Source organism: Piliocolobus tephrosceles, chromosome 11 (genome assembly GCF_002776525.5).
Source record: "Piliocolobus tephrosceles isolate RC106 chromosome 11, ASM277652v3, whole genome shotgun sequence".
In the NCBI taxonomy this organism is placed as follows: domain Eukaryota; kingdom Metazoa; phylum Chordata; class Mammalia; order Primates; family Cercopithecidae; genus Piliocolobus; species Piliocolobus tephrosceles.
In genome coordinates, this window is record NC_045444.1 from 44,084,180 (window position 1) to 44,110,403 (window position 26,224).

At 37.9% G+C, this 26,224-nt stretch overlaps 1 protein-coding gene across 3 annotated transcripts in view; it reads right to left on the reverse strand.

Moving 5' to 3' along the window:
* CCDC148 (coiled-coil domain containing 148) overlaps positions 1–26,224 on the reverse strand; it is a 292,285-nt gene that overhangs the window by 178,344 nt on the left and 87,717 nt on the right. For 2 of the 3 annotated variants that reach the window (XM_023217510.2, XM_023217509.2), the window contains exon 2: positions 3,238–3,359. Coding sequence is in view for 2 of the 3 variants with exons in the window: in XM_023217509.2 (XP_023073277.2) it covers positions 3,238–3,359 (122 nt within the window). In the remaining variant the exon portion in view is untranslated. Of the gene's footprint in view, positions 1–3,237; positions 3,360–10,782; positions 10,845–26,224 lie in introns of all 3 variants that reach the window. The other variant, XM_026447716.1, reaches the window with a different exon arrangement.

Sequence of the window (26,224 nt, forward strand, 5' to 3'; positions counted from 1 at the left end):
TTTGAGACAGAGTCTCGCTCTGTCGCCCAGGCTGGAGTGCAGTGGCCGGATCTCAGCTCACTGCAAGCTCCACCTCCCGGGTTCACGCCATTCTCCTGCCTCAGCCTCCCGAGTAGCTGGGACTACAGGCGCCCGCCACCTCGCCCGGCTAGTTTTTTTTTTTTGTATTTTTTAGTAGAGACGGGGTTTCACTGTGTTAGCCAGGATGGTCTCGATCTCCTGACCTCGTGATCCGCCCGTCTCAGCCTCCCAAAGTGCTAGGATTACAGGCTTGAGCCACCGCGCCCGGCCGAGCCTATATATTTTTAATTCAAGTAATATATGAAAGAATAACAGAAATACTATTATAATCATAATTCTAGTTAGTGTGGACTATTTTTTATCTTAGCATTCAGGACATTAAAAAAAAACTTTGAGTTGTATTCAATTTCCATTTATTTAATTCCACTTAAGCCATGAGTCTTTTAAGAAAAAGTCCTATTTGGCAATTGTTCACAACTTACAAGAATAAATTAAAAGCAAAATGTCAACTTGCCACCTCTAAATTAAATTAGAAGGGAAGACTCCAAAAAATAACGTACAACAATCTTCCCAATGCATTTTCCTTAATCCAGATATAATAAAAAATGAAAACTGCATGAAGAAAAAAAAGCAAGTGTTAGAAAATGATGAAGTACCTAGGACACATTTTGTTCTCACTAACTGAAATTCAAAACAGCAGACATCCCAAAATGCTTTAAAAGGACAATTCCTTATCATCATGAATCTACGGAGACTGAAAATGGAAGCAAAAGCTTGTCAAAATGATTGCTACAGACTGTGAACCGTTTTCATTAGTTAAAGACAAAGGATGTTGTTGAGATTTGCCAAGCTATGAATCCCAGGTACACAGTTATTTCTAGAAAAGCTTCTTCCTGAATTACATTCCGCTATGAACACAAAGGTTACTGATGTTATTTAAAATGCCAGTTGAACGTGAGCATCTGTTTAACCGCACAAATATGTAAATACAATGACCAGAGTAGCAATCCAGTGGCTGACAGTGCTGAGAAATTACTGTTCCTGCACTTGATATCAAACTATAAAGACCACAATAATAATTAAAAATCTGAAATATATTGATTCTTTCATAATGAGTCTATCACCAAAGAGAAATTCACTTTGACAAACTACTGATTTTAACACTCAACCATCCTACATTCAGTCAAAATGTCTTTTTTGGTACATCTCGAATGGATGGATGGATGGATGGTATTACAAATATAAGTGTGTATATATACATACATGAATATTTATTTATCTATTCCAATACTGACAAGGGTGTAGAGAATACATTTGTTTGGTATCTTCATTAAAACAATACCTTGGGAAAGAAACTTGGTAACAGGTCTCAAAAACACTAAAAAACAGTCACACTTTTGATCCAGATGTCCCAATCATGGGAATTTTTCCCATGAGAGTAGAGGATTCTAAAACATGAAAAGTCTCTATGCTTGAAGTAGCATAATTTCTATTATCACAAAATTGGGTACATCTCAAATATCTAAAAATTGGGGTGGGATAATGCATGGATCATTTTCTCTTCGGAGTACTTGTCACTCCTGTTTTTACCTAGTTAATTCTTTTGTATTATATTTTTAATTGACATATTGTAATTGTGCATATTTATGGGCACAATTTGATGTTTTGATACATATATACGTTATATAAAAATATACATTAAATCAGGGTATTTAGCACGGCCATCGTCACATGCATTTATCATTTCTTTGTGGGGAGTATGTTCAACAGCCTCTCTTCTGTTTTGTAATATACAATACCTTACTGTTATTCATCCTCACCCTACTGTGCAATAGAACACCAGAACTGATTTCATTGTAACTTTGTACTTTATTGGCCTTGAGATCCCAATTCCAATATCCCTTCCTCAGAAAAACCTTCCCTAACCACTCAGTGAAGATCAAATCCTATTATACACTAGACCGCATAGATTTTATTGCAGTTTATACTTGGGATAATTTTACTTCCAGGCTTATTTGATAAACACTGACTCCTCTCCCTCCCCCAGCAAACAGTAAATTTCATAAAGGTAAGGGCTATATTTTGCTTACCATTGTATCTTCAAGGCAAATAGTAGACACATAATAAATATGCACTGGCTTGAACAATTAAGTATTTAAAAGATTATGTGACAGACTGTTAGGGAGAAAAGTATACATGATTTCATGTCTATGCTTATCATGGGAAAAATAAAATGCGTATTATGTTTATGTTTATATATATGTGTACAATAAACAGAAGTCAGGAATATTAAAAGTTTTGTTAGGATGATAGTAATATAAGTGACTGTACCACAAAATTTCTTTGAATGTTCCCATAACATTAACTTATTTTAAAGTTATATAAACCAAATAAATAATGCCCTGGCTTTTAAGTGTTTGCCTTAGTTTGAGGAGATATAGCCCATGAATATATGGTAATCTCTCCAGAATAGAGTATCAAATGTGCTTTGAAATCATAACAATTGCCTTCTATTAAAAAAGGTATTAACAATAAAAGGCAAAATGAACAAACCATGAAAATTGTGAATACAAACAACATGCAAATTATGTAACAAGTTGCTTCACCTAATCTGTTTTTTACTGCAGTCAAGTAATGAAAATACTGTTTTTAATGAACTCTATTATTTCCACAAGAAAGAATCATACTGTGTGAATAATCCTAAACTATACATGGTCCTAAAATACTGTGCAAAATCACTTGCACATAATCTCCTTTCAAATCTAGCCTAGGTTCACCCTGGCTTGGAACATATCTTTAAGCCAAAAACGGAATTCTAGAAAAGAGAGCACCTGAGGACATATTTGTATAGTGTTGGAGAAGGAGTCTTAATCAGATAATAGTCCGCAGCTGGTAATTACTAACAATTTTTATTCTTCAGATTAAGTTGGAAGTTGTTGAAAGCTAATAAAATAACTGTCTTTCAAAAAATAAAGTTGAATTCAGACCTCAAGGAGTTGTTCTGAACATTAAATGGGTAATGCATGAATGCATGTAAACTATATAATGGTTTCTGAGAGCATTCGATAAATGTTAGCTGCTATTCACTATTATTACTACCTGGGAGTTTCTAACAACTATTTGGAATGTCATTTATTTTCACATTGACATTGTAAACACTTTCTAGCAATTCAATTCTCTAAAACTAGAAAAACACATACACACATAACTTCTAACCTTTAGCTCTGCAGAGGCAGAAGCTAATTTCTTTGCTTCAGTTAATACACGCAATTGTTGATAGTCTACTGGTTTGTACTTGGTGTTTCTCATCTCATTTTTCATATGCAATACCAGATTATCTATTAGGTATAAAAATAGAAAAATGACAAAGAAAGAATATCATGTTATTGGAAGTCAAAATATAATTAGGGCAACATATTGACTTCAGATCTTATTTTTAAATATTTTTAAGCAAATACAAGAAACAATATATTACAATATTGATAATATATTTGAGGCCTCTATTTCTAGAAATTATTATAATATAGCCCCTTTATTTCTTGCACAACATTACTTCTTAAAGGGTACAGAGGGAATGCTTTCAGCTAAATTAGTACTGTATATTGAAGATTTTAGAAAATTATAATGCCAAGCTACAAAGTATGATGACTGTTAACTCATTCTTTTTATTTAAAATGTGATAGACATCAACTATGAATATTAAGTATCACATCATTATAAATCAAATTATATAAATAGATTTTTTAATCATAGATGCATTTTTAACTTAGAAAAATCAAAATAATTTTAATTAAATTTGAAAAAAGGTTGAAACTGAAAGCTAAAATTTTAATACATTGAAAGATATTAAAATCATGTAAAATGTTTGAGTAATCTACATCCAAATACATACAATGTCCTAGTCCGGTATGATATGAGCCATTTGGATAAAGCAAAACACAAGCAAGGGTTACTCTAAGTTCGAGTAGCATAAAGTATACAATAACTTGAGTAACTCAAACAAAACATGTACTTCCACCTCAATTATATGAATAATTCATCTGTGTCATATAAAGTAATTAGGATTTATTAAGTAAATCATGGATCACATGACTATAGAAAGCTCTCAAATGATTTCAGGCCAATCACAGTGAAAGAAAGCAAGGGTAGGGAGACCTGGCAAGATGGCCAAATAGGAACAGCTCTAGCCTGCAGTGCCCAGCTAGATCAATGCAGAAGGTGGGTGATTTCTGCATTTCCAACTGAGGTACCTGGCTCATCTCACTGGGACTGGTTAGACAGTGGGTGCGGCCCACGGACAGCAAGCTGAAGCACAGTGGGGTGTCACCTCACCCAGGAAGCACAAGGAGTTTCCCAACTCCCCTAGCCAAGGGAAGTCATGAGGGACTGTGACATGAGGAATGGTGCACCCCAGCTCAAATACTATGCTTTTCCCATGGTCTTTGCAACCCACAGATCAGGAGATTCCCTTGAATGCCTACTCTACCAGGGCCCTGGGTTTCAAGCACAAAACCAGGCAGCCATTTCAGCAGACACCGAGCTAGCTGCAGGAGTTTTTTCATACCCTAGTGGTGCCTGGAATGCCAGTGAGACAGAACCGTTCACTCCCCTGGAAAGGGGGCTGAAGTCAGGGAGCCAAGTGGTCTAGCTCTGTGGATCCCACCCACATGGAGCCCAGCAAGCTGAGAACTACTGGCTTGAAATTCCCGCTGCCAGCACAGCAGTCTGAAGTTGACCAGGAATGATTGAGCTTGGTGGGGGTAGGGTTGTCTACCATTACTGAGGCTTGAGTAGGTGATTTCCCTCTCACAGTGTAAACAAAGCCACAGGGAAGTTCCAACTGGGCAGAACCCTCTGCAGCTCAGCAAAGCTGCTGTAGACAGACTACCTCTCTAGATTCCTCCTCTCTGGGCAGGGCATCTCTGAAAAATAGGCAGCAGCCTCAGTCAGGGGCTTATAGATAAAACTCCCATCACCCAGGGACAGAGCACCTGGAGGACGGGGCAGGCGGCTCTAAGTGCAGCTTCACCAAACTTACACTTCCCTGCCTGTCAACTCCTTGCAGTGGATCTCCAAGCACAGTGTTCGAGCTCTGCTAGGGGTCCGACTGCCTCCTCAACTGGGTCCCTGACCCTCATGTCTTCTGACTGGGAGACACCTCCCTGCAGGGGCAGACAGACACCTCATACAGGAGAGCTCCAGCTGGCATCTGGTGGGTGCCCCTCTGGGACAAAGCTTCCAGAGGAAGGAACAGGCAGCAACCTTTGCTGTTCTGCAGCCTCCACTGGTGATACCCAGGTAAACAGGGTCTGGAGTGGACCTCCAGCAAACTCCAGCAGACCTGCAGCAGAGGGGCCTGACTGTTAGAAGGAAAACTAATGAACAGAAAGGAATACCATCAACATCAACAAAAAAGAAACCCCATCCAAAGGTCACCAACATCAAAGACCAAAGATAGATAAATCCACGAAGATGGGGAGAAGCAGTGCCAAAAGGCTGAAAATTCTAAAAACCAGAATGCCTCTTCCCCTCCAAAGGATCACAACACCTTGCCAGCAAGGGAACAAAACTGGATGGAAAATGAATTTGACGAATTGACAGAAGTAGGTTTCAGAAGATGGGTAATAACAAACTCCCCCGAGCTAAAGGAGCATGTTTTAACCTAATTCAAGGAAGTAAGAACTTTGAAAAAATTAGTTGAACTGCTAACTAGAATAACCAGTTTAGAGAAGAACATAAATGACCTGATGGAGCTGAAAAACACAGTACAAGAACTTCATGAAGCATACACAAGTATCAATAGCTAAATGGATCAAGCAGAAGGAAGGATATCAGAGGCTGAATATCAACTTAATGAAATAAAATGTGAAGATAAGATTAGAGAAAAGAGAATGAAAAGGAACAAACAAAGCTGCCAAGAAATATGGGACTATGTGAAAAGACCAAACCTATGTTTGATAGGTGTACCTGAAAGTGACAGGGAGAATGGAACCAAGTTGGAAAACACTCTTTAGGATATTATCCAGGAGAACTTCCCCAACCAAGTAAGACAGGCCAACATTCAAATTCAGGAAATAGAGACAACACCACAAAGATACTCCTCCAGAAGAGCCACCCCAAGACACATAATCATCAGATTCACCAAGGTTGAAATGAAGGTAAAAATGTTAAGGGCAGCCAGAGAGAAAGGTTCAGTTACCCACAAAGGGAAGCCCATCAGACTAACAGTGGATCTCTCTGCAGAAACCCTACAAGCCAGAAGACAGTGGGGGCCAATATTCAACATTCTTAAAGAAAAGATTTTCAACCCAGAATTTCATATCCAGCCAAACTAAGCTTCATAAATGAAGGAGAAATAAAATCCTTTACAGACGAGCAAATGCTGAGAGATTTTGTCACCACCAGGCCTGCCTTACAAGAACTCCTGAAGGAAGCACTAAATACGGAAAGGAACAACCGGTACCAGCCACTGCAAAAACATACCAAATTGTAAAGACCATCGGCAATATGAAGAAACTGCATCAACTAACAGACAAAACAACCAGTTAGCATCATGATGACAGGATCAAATTCACACATGACAATACTAACCTTAAATGTAAATGGGCTAAATGCCCCCAATTAAAAACACAGACTGACAAACTGAATAAAGAGTCAAGACCCAAGAGTGTGCTGTATTCAGGAGATCCATCTCACATGCAAAGATACACACAGGCTCAAAATAAAGGGATGGAGGAATATTTACCAAGCAAATGGAAAGCAAAAGAAAAAAAAAAAAAAGCAGGGGTTGCAATCCCAGTCTCTGACATAACAGATTTTAAACCAACAAAGATCAAAAGAGACAAAGAAGGGCACTACATAACGCTAAAGAGATCAAAGCAACAAGAAGAGCTAACTATCCTACATATATATGCACCCAATACAGATTCATAAAGCAAGTTCTTAGAGACCTACAAAGAGACAGACTCCCACACAATAATAATGGGGGACTTTAACACCCCACGGTCAATATTAGACAGATCAACAAGACAGAAAATTAAGGATATTCAGGACTTGAACTCAGCTCTGGGCCAAGCAGACCTAATAGACAGCTACAGAACTGTCCACCCCAAATCAACAGAATATACATTCTTCTCAGCACCACATCGCACTTACTTTAAAATTGACCACAGAGTTGGAAGTAAAACACTCCTCAGCAAATGCAAAAGAATGGATATCATAACAGTCTCTTAGATCACAGTGCAATCAAATTAGAACTCAGGATTAAGATACTCACTCAAAACTACACAACTACATGGAAACTGAACAACCTGCTCCTGAATGACTACTGGATAAGCAACAAAATTAAGGCAGAAATAAATAAGTTCTTTGAAACCAGTGAGAACAAAGACACAATGTACCAGAATCTCTGGGACACATTTAAAGCAGTGTTTAGAGGGAAATTTATGTCACTAAATGCCCTAAGAGAAAGCATGGAGAAGATCTAAAATTGACACCCTAATATCACAATTAAAAGAACTAGAGAAGCAAGAGCAAACACATTCAAAAGCTAGCAGAAGAAAAGAAATAACCAAGATCAGAGCAGAAATGAAGGAGATAGAGACAAGAAAAACTCTTCAAAAAAATCCATGAATGCAGGAGCTGGTTTTTTGAAAAAACTAACAAAATAGACCGCTAGCCAGACTAATAAAGAAGAAAAAAGAGGAGAATCAAATAGACACAATAAAAAATGATAAAGGGTATATCACCACTGATCCCACGGAAATACAAACTACCATCAGAGAATACTATAAATACCTCTATGCAAATGAACTAGAAAATCCAGAAGAAATGTATAAATTCCTGGACACATACACCCTCCTAAGTCGAAACCAGGAAGAAGTTGAATCTCTGAATAGAACAATAACAAGTTCTGAAATTGAGGCAGTAATTAATAGCTTGCCAACCAAAAAAAGTCCAGGACCAGATGGATTCACAGCTGAATTCTACAAAGGTACAAAGAGGAACTGGTACCATTCCTTCTGAAACTATTCCAAACGATAGAAAAAGAGGGAATCCTCCCTAACTCATTTTATCCTGATACCAAAACCTGGCAGAGACTCAACAAAAAAAGAAAATTTCAGGCCTGATGAAAATCAATGCAAAAATCCTCAATAAAATACTGGCAAACCGAATCCAGCAGCAGGTCAAAAAGCTTATCCACCATGATCAAGTCAGCTTCATTCCAGGGATGCAAGGCTGGTTCAACATAATGCAAATCAATAAACATAATCCATCACATAAACAGAACCAATGACAAAAACCACGTGACTATCTCAATAGATGCAGAAAAGGCCTTTGATAAAATTCAACAGCCCTTCATGCTAAAGCTCTCCATAAACTAGGTATTGCTGGAACAGATCTCAAAATAATTAGAGCTATTTATGATAAACCCATAACCAATATCATACTGAATGGGCAAAAACTGGAAGCATTCCCTTTGAAAGCCAGCACAAGACAAGGATGCCCTCTCTCACCACTCCACTTCAACATAGTATTGGAAGTTCTGGCCAGGGCAGTCAGGCAAGAGAAATAAATAAAGGGTATTCAAATAGGAAGAGAGGAAGTTAAATTGTTGTTTGCAGATGACATGATTGTATATTTAGAAAATCCCATTGTCTTAGCCCAAAATCTCCTTAAGCTGATAAGCAACTTCAGCAAAGTCTCAGGATACAAAATCAATGTGCAAAAATCACAGGCATTCCTATACACCAATAATAGAGTGCCAAATCATGAGTGAACTCCCATTCACAATTGCTACAAAGAGAGTAAAACACCTAGGAATACAACTTACAAGTGATGTGAAGGACCTCTTCACAGAGAACTATAAACCACTAGTCAAGGAAATAAGAGAGGACACAAACAAATGGAAAAATAGTCCATGCTCATGGATAGGAAGAATGAATATTGTGAAAATGGCCATACTGCCCAAAGTAATTTATAGATTCAATGTTATCCCTATCAAGCTACCATTTACTTTCTTCAAAGAATCAGAAAAAAATACTTTAAACTATTATGGAACCAAAAAAGAGCCCTCATACCCAAGACAATGCTGGGCAAGAAGAACAAAGCCTCAGGCATCATGCTACCTGACTTCAAACTATACTACAAGGCTACAGCAACCAAAACAGCATGGGACTGGTACCAAAAAAGATATGTAGACCAACAGAACAGACCAGAGGCCTCAGAAATAAAGCCACACATCTAAAGGCATCTGATCTTTGAAAAACCTGACAAAAACAAGCAAATGGGGAAAGGATTCCCTATTTAATAAATGGTGTTGGGAAAATTGGCTAGCCATATGCAGAAAACTGAAACTGGATCTCTTCCTTACACTTTATACAAAAATTAACTCAAGATGGATTAAAGACTTAAATGTAATACCTAAAACCATAACTATCCTAGAAGAAAACCTAGGCAATACCATTCAAGACATACGCATGGGCAAAGACTTCATGACTACAACACCAAAAGCAATGGCAACAAAAGCCAAAATTGACAAATGGGATCTAATCAAAACCAAGAGCTTCTGCATAGCAAAAGAAACTATCATCAGAGTGCACAGGCAACCCACAGAATGGGAGAAAAATTTTGCAATTTATCCATCTGATAAAGGGCTAATATCCAGAATCAACGAAGAACTTAAACAAATTTACAAGAAAAAAACAACCTCATCAAAAAGTGGGTAAAGGATATGAACAGACACTTCTCAAAAGAAGACATTTATGCAGCCAAGAAACATATGAAAAAAAAAAAAAACTCATCGTCTCTGGTCATTAGAGAAATGCAAATCAAAACCACAGTGAGATACCATCTCATGACAGTTAGAATAGTGATCATTAAAAAGTCAGGAAACAACACATGCTGGAGAAGATGTGGAGAAATAGGAACACGTTTACACTGTTGGTGGGACTGTAAATTAGTTCAAACATTGTGGAAGACAGTGTGGCAATTTCTCAAGGATCTAGAACCAGAAATACCATTTGATTCAGCAATCCCATTACTGGGTATATACCTAGAGGATTATAAATCATTCTACTATAAAGACACATGCACACGTATGTTTATTGTAGCACTGTTTACAATAGCAAAGACTTGGAACCAACCCAAATTCTCATCAATGATAGACTGGTTGAAGAAAATGTGGCACATATACACCATGGAATGCTATGCAGCCATAGAAAAGGATGAGTTCATGTCCTTTGCAGGGATATGGATGAAGCTGGAAACCATCACTCTTATCAAACTAACACAAGAACAGCAAACCAAACGCTACATTTTCTCACTCATAAGTGGTAGTTGAACAATAAGAACACATGGACACAGGGAGGGGAACATCACACACCGGGGCCTGTTGGGGGGTGGGGGGCTAGGGGAGGGATAGCGTTAGGAGATATACCTAATGTAGATGATGGGATGCTGGGCACAGCAAACCACCATGGCATATGTATACCTATGTAACAAACCTGCACGTTCTGTACATGTTCCCCAGAACTTAAAGTATAATAAAAAAAGAAGAAGAAGAAGAAAGCAAGGGTATCCTGATCACTGTTGAGGATTAAAATAAACTCATTGTAAGGAACTGGCCAGTCATTCAACGTAACCAGAAAGTAAGCTTTCCATTATTAAATATTTGAAAAATCAACATTCCAATTGTATATCATTTCAAAAGTACATAATCCAGTGCAAATAATAAAACAGAGTTGGAAGTAGGAAAAATACCTGAGCTATCATTTCTCTGAATTGTCATGAATGGTCGGTCTCTTTGATTCATTTTTCTGTATCTGTTAAGAAAACAAGAGAGAACTAAAATTTCATAATATTATTTTATAAATGTTTTTAAAGCTGTGTTACTTGAAGTAACTGGGTGCCATAATGCTTTTTATTTTATTAAAATTTGCTTTTCTTGCCCTTAGAAGCCTCCCTCCGTTAGTGTTTTTCCATGCCTTTCTTGTTCTTGGTCCACTCTTTCCTATTTTTTCCCTCTTAATCCTCCCCTGCTGGATTGTTCCAGTGACTGATAAAAATTTTGTTATTAGAAAGTTGTTATGTGTTTTATTTTGTGTTCCTGGGAGGAAAGAAATTACCTAAATTGAAGAATAAATTATTCACTACTTCTATTACAAGTAATATAGCACTTTTGATAGATATAGAGATGCAGGGACACGGAGCAAGATGGCTGAATAGGAACTGCTCCAGCCTCCAGTTCCCAGCGTGAGCAACACAGAAGACGGGTGATTTCTGCATTTTCAACTGAGGTACTGGGTTCATCTCAATGGGGAGTGCCGGACAATCAGTGCTGGTCAGCTCGTGCAGCCCGACCAGCAAGAGCTGAAGCAGGGCAAGGCATCGCCTCACCTGGGAAGCACAAAGGGGAAGGGAATTCCTTTTCCTAGCCAAGAGGAACTGAGACACACAACACCTGGAAAATCGGGTAACTCCCACCCTAATACTGTGCTTTACCAAGGGTCTTAGCAAACGGCACACCAGGAGATTATATCCCACACCTGGCCCAGAGGGTCCCACACCCATGGAGCCTCCCTCATTGCTAGCACAGCAGTCTGAGATCTAACTGCAAGGCAGCAGTGAGGCCGGGGGAGGGGCACCCACCATTGCTGAGGCTTAAGTAGGTAAACAAAGCCACCAGGAAGCTCGAACTGGGTGGAGGCCACCGCAGCTCTAGGATGCCTGCCTGACTCTATAGACTCTATCTCTGGGGACAGGGCATAGCTAAACAAAAAGCAGCAGAAACCTCTGCAGATGAAAATGACCCTGTCTGACAGCTTTGAAGACAGCAGTGGATCTCCCAGCATGGAGATTGAGATCTGAGAATGGAAAGACTGCCTGCTCAAGTGGGTCCCTGACCCCTGAGTAGCCTAACTGGGAGACATGCCCCACTAGGTGCAGACCGACACCACACACCTCACACGGCAGCGTACACCCCTGAGATGAAGCTTCCAGAGCAAGAATCAGACAGCAACTCTTGCTGTTCAGCAATATTCTATCTTCTGCAGCCTCCACTGCTGATACCCAGGCAAACAGGGTCTGGAGTGGACCTCAAGCAATCTCCAACAGACCTACAGCTGAGGGTCCTGACTGTTAGAAGGAAAACTAACAGAAATGACACCCACACCAAAACCCCATCAGTACGTCACCATCTTCAAAGACCAAAGGCAGATAAAACCACAAAGATGGGGAAAAAGCAGGGCAGAAAAGCTGGAAATTCAAAAACTCAGAGCACATCTCCCCCTCCAAAGGAATGCAGCTCATCGCCAGCAACAGATCAAAGCTGGACAGAGAATGACTTTGACGAGATGAGAGAAGAAGGCTTCAGTCAATCAAACTTCTCAGAGCTAAAGGAGGAACTACGTACCCAGCACAAAGAAACCAATCTTGAAAAAAGAATGGAAGAATGGATAACTAGAATAATCAATGCAGAGAAGGCCATAAACGAACTGATAGGGATAAAAACCATGACACGAGAAATACATTACAAATGCACGAGCTTCAGTAACCGACTCGATCAACTGGAAGAAACAGTATCAATGATTGAAGATCAAATGAATGAAATGAAGTGAGAAGATAAGTCTAGAGAAAAAAGAGGAAAAAGAAATGAACAAAGCCTCCAGGAAATATGGGTTTATGTGAAAAGACCAAATCTATGTCTGATTGGTGTGCCTGAAAGTGACTGGGAAAATGGAACCAAGTTGGAAAACACTCTGCAGGATATTATCCAGGAGAACTTCCCCAACCTAATCAGGCAGGCCAACATTCAAATTCAGGAAATACAGACAACAACAGAAAGATACTCCTCGAGAAGAGCAACTCCAAGACACATAATTGTCAGATTCACCAAAGTTGAAATGAAGGAAAAAATGTGAAGGGCAGCCAGAGAGAAAGGTCAGGTTACCCACAAAGGGAAGCCCACCAGACTAACAGCAGATCTCTCAGCAGAAACTCTACAAGCCAGAGGAGACTGGGGGCCAATATTCCACATTCTTAAAGAAAAGAATTTCCAACCCAGAATTTCATATCCAGCCAAACTAACTTTCATAAGTGAAGGAGAAATAAAATCCTTTACAGACAAGCAAATGCTTAGAGATTTTGTCACCACCAGGCCTGCCCTACAAAAGCTCCTGAAGGAAGCATGAAACATGGCAAGGAACAACCAGTACCAGCCATTGAAAAACATGTCAAAATGTAAAGACCATCGATGCTAGGAAGAAACTGCATCAACTAACAAGCAAAATAACCAGTGAAAATCATAATGACAGGATCAAGTTCACACATAACAACATTAACCTTAAATGTAAGTGAACTAATTGGTCCAATTAAAAGACACAGACTGGCAAATTGGATAAAGAGTCAAGATCCATCAGTTTTCTGTATTCAGGAGACCCATCTCACATGCAGAGACATACATAGGCTCAAAATAAAGGGATGGAGGAAGATCTACCAAGCAAATGGAGAACAAAAAAAGCAAGGGTTGCAATCCTAGTCTCTGATAAAACAGACTTCAAACCATCAAAGATCAAAAGAGACAAAGAAGGCCATTACATAATGGTAAAGGGATCAAATTCAACAGGAAGAGCTAACTATCCTAAATATATATGCACCCAATACAGGAGCACCCAGATTCATAAAGCAAGTCCTTAGAGACTTACAAAGAGACTTAGACTCCCATACAATAATAATGGGAGAGTTCAACACCCCACTGTCAACATTAGACAGATCAATGAGACAGAAAGTTAACAAGAATATCCAGGAAGTGAACTCAGCTCTGCACCAAGCGGACCTAATAGACATCTACAGAACTCTCCACCCCAAATCAACAGAATATACATCATTCTCAGCACCACATCGCACTTATTCCAAAATTGACCACATAATTGGAAGTAAAGCACTCCTCAGCAAATGTAAAAGAACAGAAATTATAACAAACTGTCTCTCAGACCACAGTGCAATCAAACTAGAACTCAGGACTAAGAAACTCACTCAAAACTGCTCGACTACATGGAAACTGACCAACTTGCTCCTGAATGACTACTGGGTACATAACAAAATGAAGTCAGAAATAAAGATGTTCTTTGAAACCAATGAGAACAAAGATATGACATACAAGAATCTCTGGGACACATTTAAAGCAGTGTGTAGAGGGAAATTTATAGCACTAAATGCCCACAAGAGAAAGCTGGAAAGATCTAAAATTGACACTGTAACATCACAATTAAAAGAACTAGAGAAACAAGAGCAAACACATTCAAAAGCTAGCAGAAGGCAAGAAATAACTAAGATCAGAGCAGAACTGAAGGAGATAGAGACACACAAAAAAACCCTCCAAAAATTCAATGAATCCAGGAGTTGGTTTTTTGAAAAGATCAACAAAATTGTAGACTGCTAGCAAGACTGATGAAGAAGAAAAGAGAGAAGAATCAAAAAGACGCAATAAAAAATGATAAAGGGGATATCACCACCGACCCCACAGAAATACAAACTATCATCAGAGAATACTATAAACACCTCTACACAGATAAACTAGAAAACCTAGAAGAAATGGATAATTTCCTGGACACTTATACTTTCCCAAGACTAAACCAGGAAGAAGTTGAATCCCTGAATAGACCAATAGCAGGCTCTGAAATTGAGGCAATAATTAATAGCCTACCAACCGAAAAAAGTCCAGGACCAGACCGATTCACAGCCAAATTCTACCAGAGGCACAAGGAGGAGCTGGTACCATTCCTTCTGAAACTATTCCAATCAATAGAAAAAGAGGCAATCCTCCCTAACTCCTGTTATGAGGCCAACATCATCCTGATACTAAAGCCTGACAGAGACACAACAAAAAAAGAGAATTTTAGACCAATATCCCTGATGAACATCGATGCAAAAATCCTCAATAAAATACTGGCAAACCAAATCCAGCAGCACATCAAAAAGCTTATCCACCATGATCAAGTGGGCTTCATCCCTGGGATGCAAGGCTAGTTCAACATAATCCAAATCAATAAACGTAATCCAGCATATAAACAGAACCAAAGACAAAAACCACATGATTATCTCAACAGATGCAGAAAAGGCCTTTGACAAAATTCAACAGCCCTTCATGCTAAAAACTCTCAATAAATTCGGTATTGATGGAATGTATCTCAAAATAACAGGAGCTATTTATGACAAACCCACAGCCAATATCATACTGAATAGGCAAAAACTGGAAGCATTCCCTTTAAAAACTGGCACAAGACAGGGATGCCCTCTCCCACCACTCCTATTCAACATAGTGTTGGAAGTTCTGGCTAGGGCAATCAGGCAAGAGAAAGAAATAAAGGGTATTCAGTTAGGAAAATAAGAAGTCAAAGTGTCCCTGTTTGCAGATGACATGATTATATATTTAGAAAACCCCATCATCTCAGCCCAAAATATCCTTAAGCTGATAAGCAACTTCAGCAAAGTCTCAGGATACAAAATCAATGTGCAAAAATCACAAGCATTCTTATACACCAATAGCAGACAGAGAGTCAAATCATGAGTGAAAGTCCGTTCACAACTGCTACAAAGAAAATAAAATACCTAGCAATACATCTTACAAGGGATTTGAAGGACCTCTTCAAGGAAAACCACAAACCACTACTCAGTGAAATAAAAGAGGACGCAAACAAATGGAAGAACATACCATGCTCATGGATAGGAAGAATCAATATTGTGAAAATGGCTATACTGCCCAAGGTAATTTATAGATTCAATGCCATTCCCATCAAGATAAAAATGACTTTCTTCACAGAATTGGAAAAAACTGCTTTAAAGTTCATATGGAACCAAAAAAGAGCTTGCATTGCCAATAAAATCCTAAGTCAAAAGAACAAAGCTGGAGGCATCATGCTACCTGACCTCAAACTATACTACAAGGCTACAGTAACCAAAACAGCATGGTACTGGTACCAAAACAGAGATATAGACCAATGGAACAGAACAGAGTCCTCAGAAATAATACCACACATCTACAGCCATCTGATCTTTGACAAACCTGACAAAAACAAGAAATGGGGAAAGGATTCCCTATTTAATAAATGGTGCTGGGAAAATTGGCTAGCCATAAGTAGAGAGCTGAAACTGGATCCTTTCCTTACTCCTTACACGAAAATTAATTCAAGATGGATTAGAGACTTAAATGTTAGACCTAATACCATAAAAACCCTAGAAGAAAACCTAGGTAATACCATTCAGGACATAGGCATGGGCAAGGACTTCATGTCTAAAATACCAAAAGCAACGGCAACAAAAGCCAAAATTGACAAATGGGATCTAATTAAACTAAAGAGCATCTGCACAGCAAAAGAAACTACCAACAGAGTGAACAGACAAAAATGGGAGAACATTTTTGCAATCTACTTATCTGACAAAGGGCTAATATCCAGAACCTACAAAGAACTCAAACAAATTTACAAGAAAAAAAAAAACAACCCCATCAAAAAGTGAGCAAAGGATATGAACAGACATTTCTCGAAAGAAGACATTCATACAGCCAACAGACATATGAAAAAATGCTCATCATCACTGGCCATCAGAGAAATGCAAATCAAAACCACAATGAGATACCATCTCACACCAGTTAGAATGGCAATCATTAAAAAGTCAGGAAACAACAGGTGCTGGAGAGGATATGGAGAAATAGGAACACTTTTACACTGTTGGTGGGATTGTAAACTAGTTCAACCATTGTGGAAAACAGTATGGCGATTACTCAAGGATCTAGAACTAGAAATACCATATGATCCAGCCATCCCATTACCGGGTATATACCCAAAGGATTATAAGTCATGCTGCTATAAAGACACATGCACACATATGTTTATTGCGGCACTATTCACAATAGCAAAGACTTGGAATCAACCCAAATGTCCATCAGTGACAGACTGGATTAAGAAAATGTGGTACATATGCACCATGGAATACTATGCAGCCATAAAAAAGGATGAGTTCTTGTCCTTTGTAGGGACATGGATGCAGCTGGAAACCATCATTCTCAGCAAACTATTGCAAGAACAGAAAACCAAACACCGCATGTTCTCACTCATAGGTGGGAATTAAACAATGAGATCACTTGGACATGGGAAGGGGAACATCACACACTGGGGCCTATTATGGGGGAGGGTGAGGCGGAAAGGATGGCATTGGGAGTTATACCTGATGTAAATGATGAGTTGATGGGTGCTGATGAGCTGATGGGTGCAACACACCAACATGGCACGTGTATACATATGTAGCAAACCTGCATGTTGTACACATGTACCCTAGAACTCAAAGTATATTTAAAAAAAAAAAAGATTTGAACAAGTAATTCATGAAAAAAGACACTCAAATAGCCAATAAACATATAAAAGACCAAAAAAAAGAAAAAAGAAAGATATAGAGATGCACCAGCCAGATCAAAGGACTTGCTGCCTTGCTCTGGGAATGCAGTCTGCAGATAGCCTCCAGCATCACCCCCTTCAGGGTAGGACTCAGCTGCGAGAAGAGCCTCGTCCAAAGGCATATGCTTTCTTGGGCAGCCCATACCAAGTGACTGAGCAAGGCAGGGGTGTAAGGCTATTTGGGCCCAATGTAGAACACTCTGATATGTAATATTTGCTCCAGAGCTTTCTGCCACGCTGGGCTAGAGTTTGTTGGACCTGCATTGAAGTTGTTGTCTTCATCTGTCCAATCCCACTTCCTTCTTCTCCCTTTCACAGGTATAGATGCCTGCTAAACATCTTCCACTCCACATTCTTCAGGTGGCTCTTTAAATAACAGTACTCACTTTTCAAAAGTTTGTGTTCCATATCCACTAGGTTGAACTATCCATGTCTAGTGGCCCTTTCAGTAACCTAAACCTTCTTAAATGGAGGAGAAGATAGTTAAGGTCCATGACTTTTGGAAATTCCCCAAGAATTCCTAAGTGCTTACTATAGCCTCCCTGTCACTACCATAGCCTTCCCATTTATTTTAATCTGCTTTAAAAGTATAATCTACAGACAGGAATGGCAAATGTAAATGCACTCAGCAGCCATCAGTAAGTTAAAGGAGAGAAATGACAAGGAGCAAGACCATAAGAGTGGCAGAAAATATGAAAAACTGAAGAGCATTCCACACCCAAAAATAAGCAAATATACCTTTCTCCTTTTTATAACACAAGTACCAGACAAAGCAAGCCTCCAGAAATAAATCTATGCTGGTTTGTCAGCTCAGGCCTACTACATCCCCTCCCTGGTTTTCATTTAATTCTGCCACCCATAGCTTAGCTGTCCAAGTTTGCCATCTTTATCTCATAGAAGACCTCCCCTGTCCTCTTATTGGTCAGTTGTATAGTTTTCTTTCATTGGACAGCCAGCCCCTTTAGATTTAGGCCTCATTTTTCTTGGCATTGAGACTCAAACATAGAGGTTCTGAAACAAAATAGGGTTTTGCAGATTCCCTTTTGGCTACCTTGGTCTAACCCTGCCTAACTTGTTCCTCCTGGTTTTCAGAAGAAAACCATGCAAGCCATAAAATGTTTCTCACCATCTCTATATACTTCAAATTTTAATTGTGGCCATAAGAAATCTGACATTAGAATATATTCTGGAAATCAAAGTTGTAGCCAAATCTGTCTTCATGAACTGGAAACCTCATTTGGTTCCAACTATTTAGAAGACCAAGTGGAAATACTTCCTGACCTGCATTACTCTAATCTTTATATATAAATCATGTATAATTTCGACTTGCCTTCCAAAAATGTTGAGGGCCTATGAACTAAAGAGTTACTAAGCTGAGGTATTATAAAACTGATTTCACTGTAATGTTTCTTATATGAGAGAAATGATTAGACATTCAGATTTAGAATCTGCAAAGTTCACAAGTAATTTACTTAGTTCAGGTCTCATTTTAGCACTTGAGATGATTGAGGCTCAGAAAAATGACCAAAATCATACACCTAGTCAGTAGCAGAACTTTCAGTTTCAAAATCTCACATTATAATACAAAAATCTCTGAAAATGAAGGTTTATTTCATAATTAATATGGTGGCCAAACCCAACCTGAGCTGCAATCATTTGGTGGCAAACCTGACCCAAACTGAAGTTTACACTATTAATGTGAACCTTCATACATTTATGTAAAAATATTAATCTGTTTAATTATGGGATGATGCCGGGGCCCCAACAGGGTTTCAAAAAAATAATGGGCATATGTTTTTTATCCCATTTCTAAAAATCTGAAAAACCTAAAAAATATCTGGCTCCACATATTTCAGATAAGGGATTTATGAAACTGTATTAAAACAAACATTTCCTGATTCCCAAACAAGTATACATCATCCAGACAATTTCAATTTTATGCTTACTAGTGAGAAATTCAAAGTGGCTATTTCAGCCTGTAATTAAAATGCTTTGGCTGAGTAACTGCTACTTGAACGGAATTTTTTATGTTAAATAACTTAAGAACAGTTAGTTTTAGAAATTATTCCATATTCACATTATATGACATTTTAGAAATAGCTTATGAATGTTACCAAAATGTTAAGGCTTTTAGATCTACTCAATTATGGAAAATATTTTTGTAAGAAATTTCTTATAGCACAGGAAGAACACTTTGATATATAATAGAATGACAGTGTCACAATAGCTAGAGGGTTGAAAAACATTTTAGCAAAAAGTTAATTATTACAGAGTTGATGGAGTATCTACACTTTTGTAAAATAGATAAATAAATGAAGCCATTTATTTGTCTATTTATGACCAGTCTCTACAGGGAAAATCAGGACTTCTTTAGAGATGTGAAAACATAAGAGAGACATCATTTATATAAGGATGCAGTTTTTTAACACTTAATATTCTTATTCTTCTCTTTTCTAAGAAAATCTTTTTTTAATACACTGAGGAAGGAAAAAGTCAACTATATTTAGGGTTAAGGTTGTACTACATAGGGATAGCTTGTAAACTCTAAACTGATTATAAATATGTAGACTAGTCAATCACCCCATGATAGTGAGTTTTCCACAGTGGGGATTCAGCCAGGTGAAATGATGTTAAAAACAATACCAATATGTAGAAATAGTATTGTTTTGGCTATATGGGCTCTTCTTTTGTTCCATATGAAGTTTAAAGTAGTTTTTTTTTTTTTTCTAATTCTGTGAAGAATGTCAGTGTTAGTTTCATGGGAATAGCATTGAATCTATAAATTACTTTGGGCAGTATGGCCATTTTCGCGGTATCAATTCCTCCTACCCATGAGCATGGAATGTTTTTCCATTTGTTTGTGTCCTCTCTTATTTCCTTGAGCAGTGGTTTGTAGTTCTCCTTGAAGAGGTCCTTCAATTCCATGGTTAGCTGTATTCCTGGTATTTTATTCTCTTTGTAGCAATTGTGAATGGGAGTTTATTCATGATTTGGCTCTCTGCTTGTCTATTGTTGGTATATAGGAATGCTTGTGATTTTTGCAAATGATTTTGTATTCTGAGACTTTGCTGAAGTTGCTTATCAACTTAAGAAGCTTTTGGGCTGAGACAATGGGGTTTTCTAGATATAGGATCATGTCATCTGCACACAGAGACAGTTTTACTTCCTTTCTTCCTATTTGAATACTTTTTTTTTTTTTTTTTTTTTTTGAGACGCAGTCTTGCTCTGTGGCCCGGGCTGGAGTGCAGTGGCCGGATCTCAGCTCACTGCAAGCTCCGCCTCCCAGGTTTACGCCATTCTCCTGCCTCAGCCTCCCGTGTAGCTGGGACTACAGATGCCTGCCACCACGCCCAGCTAGTTTTTTGTATTTTTTAGTAGAGACGGGGTTTCACCATGTTAGCCAGGATGGCCTCGATCTCCTGACCTCGTGATCCGCCCGTCTCGGCCTCCCAAAGTGCTGGGATTATAGGCTTGAGCCACTGCGCCCGGCCTTGAATACTCTTTATTTCTTTATATATTTCTCATGCCTGATTGCCCTGGTCAGAACTTCCAATACTATGTTGAACAGGAATGGTGGGAGAGGGCATCCCTGTCTTGTGCCAGTGTTCAAGGGGAATTCTTCCAGGTTTTGCCCATTCAGTATGATATTAGCTATGGGTACATAGTTTGTTAAGAGTTTTTAACATGAATGGATGTTGAACTTTATCAAAGGCTTTTTCTGTGTCTGTTGAGATAATCATCCGGTTTTGTCTTTAGTTCTGTTTATGTGATGAATTACGTTTATTAATTCGTTGAACCAGTCTTTCATCCTGGGGCTGAAGCCAACTTGATCATGGTGGATAAGCTTTTTGATTTACTGCTGCATTCAGTTTGCCAGTATTTTATTGAGGATTTTTACATCAATATTCATCAGGGATACTGGCCTGAGGATGGCATATCAGGGGGTTAGTGGAGGGAGAGTATCAGGATAGATAGCTAACGCAAGTGGGGCTTAATACCTAGGTGATGGGTTCATACGTGCAGCAAACCATACGTACATCACACAATTACCTATGTAACAAACCTGCATGTCCGGCACACATATCCTGGCACTTAAAATAAAATTAAATTAAATTTTAAAAATATATACATGTAGAAACAACTTGGATGTGGTATCAAATTATTGTAAAAAATTAATTTATCAATAATAAAAGTTGGCCATGATATCGATTACAAAATAAACTTTCATTTTTAGAGATTCTTGTATTATAATGAAAAATTTTGAAACTAACGTTCTTTTGCTACTGACTAGGTACGCAATCTTGGACATTTTCTTATGAAAGATCCCATAACATTTTAAGTGTTTTCGTTCAAATATTATGGCCAAAGTCCAGCTGAAGCGGTATTTTTCTAACATCCAGAATTCATTTTTAAATTTTAAGCAGAATGTTACATATCACTTTTATTATAAAACATTATGCACTGTAGTTTGTGTAAGATAAACTTATTGTCCTGAAAAAACTAATGGAACCAAAAGATGTACTATTAGAACTAATATAAATGGTTAAACAAAGTACTCAGTCACATAAGAAATATGACCAATTCAAATATAATGGGAAAGATCTCACTCAAAACAAACAAAAAACAAAATATCTAGGAATAAACTGTATAAGAAGTTTGTAGGACATATACTGTGAAAAAACTATCAAACTTGATTACAGGAAATTTTAAAAAAATTGAACAGAAAGAAACTAGTCTAATTCTGCATACCAAATATTTAACTTTGGCAATTTCTGGGTAGTAGGATTATATTTAATTTTGATTACTACTTTATGCTTGAGCATAATTTCTAAATTTTTCTTATTTTATAGGAAGAAAAAACAACAGTTTTAAAAGTACTAAGCAGAGGCAATAGTTATTTTACTATATTCTGGAAAAACACTACCATGGTATGCCTATTTTACCAATTAAAAAAGAAACTGGATTTCGTGACATCAAGAATCCTTTAAGATATACACATATGTAAGTGTAATTCATGATACTGATACTGAATTGAGTTCTTACTAACCTTCTACCAAAACGCAGACTATATTAAAATACACTTGTTGCATGGTATAGAACTTTAAAATGTTAACATTAGAATATTCACCAGTTTATTTATTTTATATAGGTATAATAATGACATATATACAATTCCACAAGTTATTTTATTTAATAATGTAACTTGGCCATCTTTCCATATCATTCTATTTGTGTATTCATATATATATACACACACATATATGTGCCTTTAATAACTGAAAATGGCATATATACATACATACATTCATTCAACCAGTACAAGAATAAAGACAGAAATTTTTCTCAAAGAATTCTGCCTTTTTTACTGAAAAATAAAATTCATAATCAGAAAAATAAAATCTATCAAATCTCTGCCCTCTTTATAATTCATATAAATTTGCTTATGAACCGATTCCACATATAGTCAACCTATATGATTTTCTCAGTTTTTATGTTTAAAACAGCTCAAAGTAGAGAGCCTCAATCAACCTTGCTAATAAAATAATTCAAATACAGCTCTATACATCCCATAGGCTTTTCCAGTCTGCGGAACAGAGTACGGGAGAAAGAAGAGTTTAACCACAGCAAATAACCTAAAAGGGCCCGTTTTCCATGGGACCTCAGAGACCCACGGAGAGTGAAGGTAACTGCAGTGGAGCGTCTCATGCCCTTACTCCCTCTATATATCCTCCAAACTATTTTAATAATTCCAAAACCCCAACAGAAAAGGTATAAATTAGGTATATGCTACATAAAAATGGGAATTTTCCAGATGTTTTTTGGGGGGAAATAGATGAATTCACACAAGCTTCCACTGTCTCAGAAATTCTGACCAGAAACTATGACTGTGAGTTTTGAGTTTGACAAATCACCTTAGGGAAACTAAGTACTTATTTGTGAAGAAATACAGTTTTGTCTCTAATTTTCCCCTTGAATGTGGGATCCATAAAGAAAGAATAATGAAAGTAATCCTCTGCTTTGGAAAGACTTACCACTTATCCTCCCACATGACTTGCCATTTTGGACATGCTTAAATTTAAGATTTGTCAATTTTCTGACACAATTTGGGAGTCTACTTTCCCATCCTACATACCTGTACTTGATGTAAGAGATTCACCTGCTTCCTCTTGGTCCCTTTTATGCCTAAGTTCTCCGACAGCTGGAGGGTATTATATAATTCACCTCCTCCATATCCTGTATGTAGAGTTTTATCAATATCCTTTTATCTGCTCTTCTAGGCCAGCTACCATCACACAACTGCCTGGATAAGTGATGTCTCAAACACCCAAATATATCATAGAACTCCCTGACCTACCAAATAGTTTCTCATTGCTCTCCAGGACAATCTAGCTCTTGACTATCTAGCCCCTTCATTACCCATTACCTTATTTGTACATTACTCTTGAGCATTCCCAAACCATTTGTAGATCCCTGAATGGACAACGCTTGTGAAAGGCAGAACAATAGTGCCCCAAAGATGTCAATGTAGGTCCTAATCCTCAGAACCTATGAATATGTTATGTTATGTGGCAAAGGGGAATTAAGGTGGCAAAGATAGTTTAGATTGCTAATCAGCTAATGTTACATAAAGAGATTATCCTGGCTTATCCAGGTGGGCCTAATGTAGTCAGAAGGGCCCTTATTAGAAGGAGACAGGAAGGTCAGAATCAGAGATGTGATGACAGAAACAGAGGTCAGAAGCAGGAAGGTTTGAAGATGCCACGCTTCTGACGTTGAAGATAGAGGAATGAAACCATGACCCAAAGAATGCAGGTAGCCTCTAGATGCTGGAAAAGGAAAGGAAACAGATTCTCTCCTAGAGGCTCCAAAGGAATACAGCCTTGCCCACAGCTTGCTGTCATTTTGGATGTCTGAACTCCAGAATTGTAAGATCATAAATCTGTATTAAGTCACTAAGGTTGTGGTAATGTTTTTTAGCAATAGGAAACTGATAAGCTCTTTCATATCTCTCTTGTTTGAAATAGTACACACACTATTACCTATGCCTGGAAGGGTTTTCTCTACCATTGCCTCTCTGACCAATGCCTACTTATTTTTCAGTCTCATCTTAATCATCCTACTGGAGCTTCTCCTAATACAGACAGAAATGATCTTTCCTTTACCTTGTGCTACTATTATACTTTGTGTTTGTCCCCACTGTTTCTCTAATTTATTTATGCTCTTATTTCAATGTTTATTAAACATCTATTGTATACTAGATTAAGGGCTATAGATTTATTCAGGCCTCTGCAGAGAGACCATCTCTGGCAATGTCATCTAAAGCAGCTCCCTCTAACCCCAGTTGTTCTTAACCCTCTCATTCCAATTATTTTCCTTTCTGGTACAGCTCCCTGTGTGGCATTACACTATATATTTATTAACTTTCCTATTGTTCACGTCTACCATTAGGATAAATGTTCCATGAAAACAAGGCCTTTAGCGGATCATCTCTGTTTCTCCAGACTGCCTAAAATAGTATCTGGTACCTGCCAGATATTCAATACATATTTGCTGAAACAGCATTAAGTGATTACATCATAGATCACACTCCTGCACCTAACGCATGGTAGTATTAGAAGCAAATACATAGTTTTCACCTGCTTTCCCCTTAATTTAAATCTAGGCTCACCTGTATGAGATGCAAACTATTATCAAGAACAACCTCCAAGTCAAAATGGCATAGATTGAGGGATATGTGAAGAAGTGAGGAAGAAAACACATGCCCACTTTAAACTTTCAGCACTGGCTCTAAGTTCACATTAACTACAGTTGACCAGTGCTCCAGACCAGCTACTCAGCTGTCAATCATACCACACAACCCCCGCATGGAGAAACTTGCATTTTATTAGTAATCTAAGGATATCTATGCTATCTTACTTCTCCAAGAGCTTGGGGGTAAGAAGGAGATTCTATGCATAGTAGACACAAATAATGTAGTTTTACCTCCAACATATATTACTGAGTGAAAAAAGCAAGTTGAACTATGATACGTACCATATGATACCATTATATAAACACGAACAGACTTCAAACAATACTACCCACCCCCCTTGTGCATGTGCTGTCTCTCAAGAAGAAAAGCCTAAAGGCCCACACGTAGACCAAACTGAAGAGGATGCTGCAATTGGAGGTTAGTGTCAAAGGGGAATTTAGCTTTAACTGTAATAAAATCATTGCATTTTTACAATGAGTGTGTGTGCATCTATATATGTATATATATCCATATATGTATGTGTATATATGTGTGTGTGTGTGTATATATATATGTAAATAAAAGTAATCAACATTGCCCCAGAGGGTCCTATCACTAAATACAGTCATCCCTCAGTATCTGCAGGGAACTGGTTCCAGGACCTCCATGGATACCAAAGTGTATGGATACTAAAGTGTCTCATAGAAAATAGTGTAGTGTTTGCAAATAACCTATGCACATCCTCCTGTATGCTTTAAATCATCTCTAACTTATTTACAATACCTAATACAAGGTAAATACTATATAAATAGTTATGCTGTATTTTTATTTTTGTTGTTCTATGTTATTTATTTTAAAATATTTTCTATATGAAGTTGTTTGAAATCACAAATACAAAACCTGCAGAGAGGGAGGGCTGACTGCAATTCTCATTTCTATTGTAAAATTAATGCAACAACATTAGAGTCTATAAATGGGGTTGTCACCAGCAGAACCTATTTGGTTCTGCTGGTGACAACCC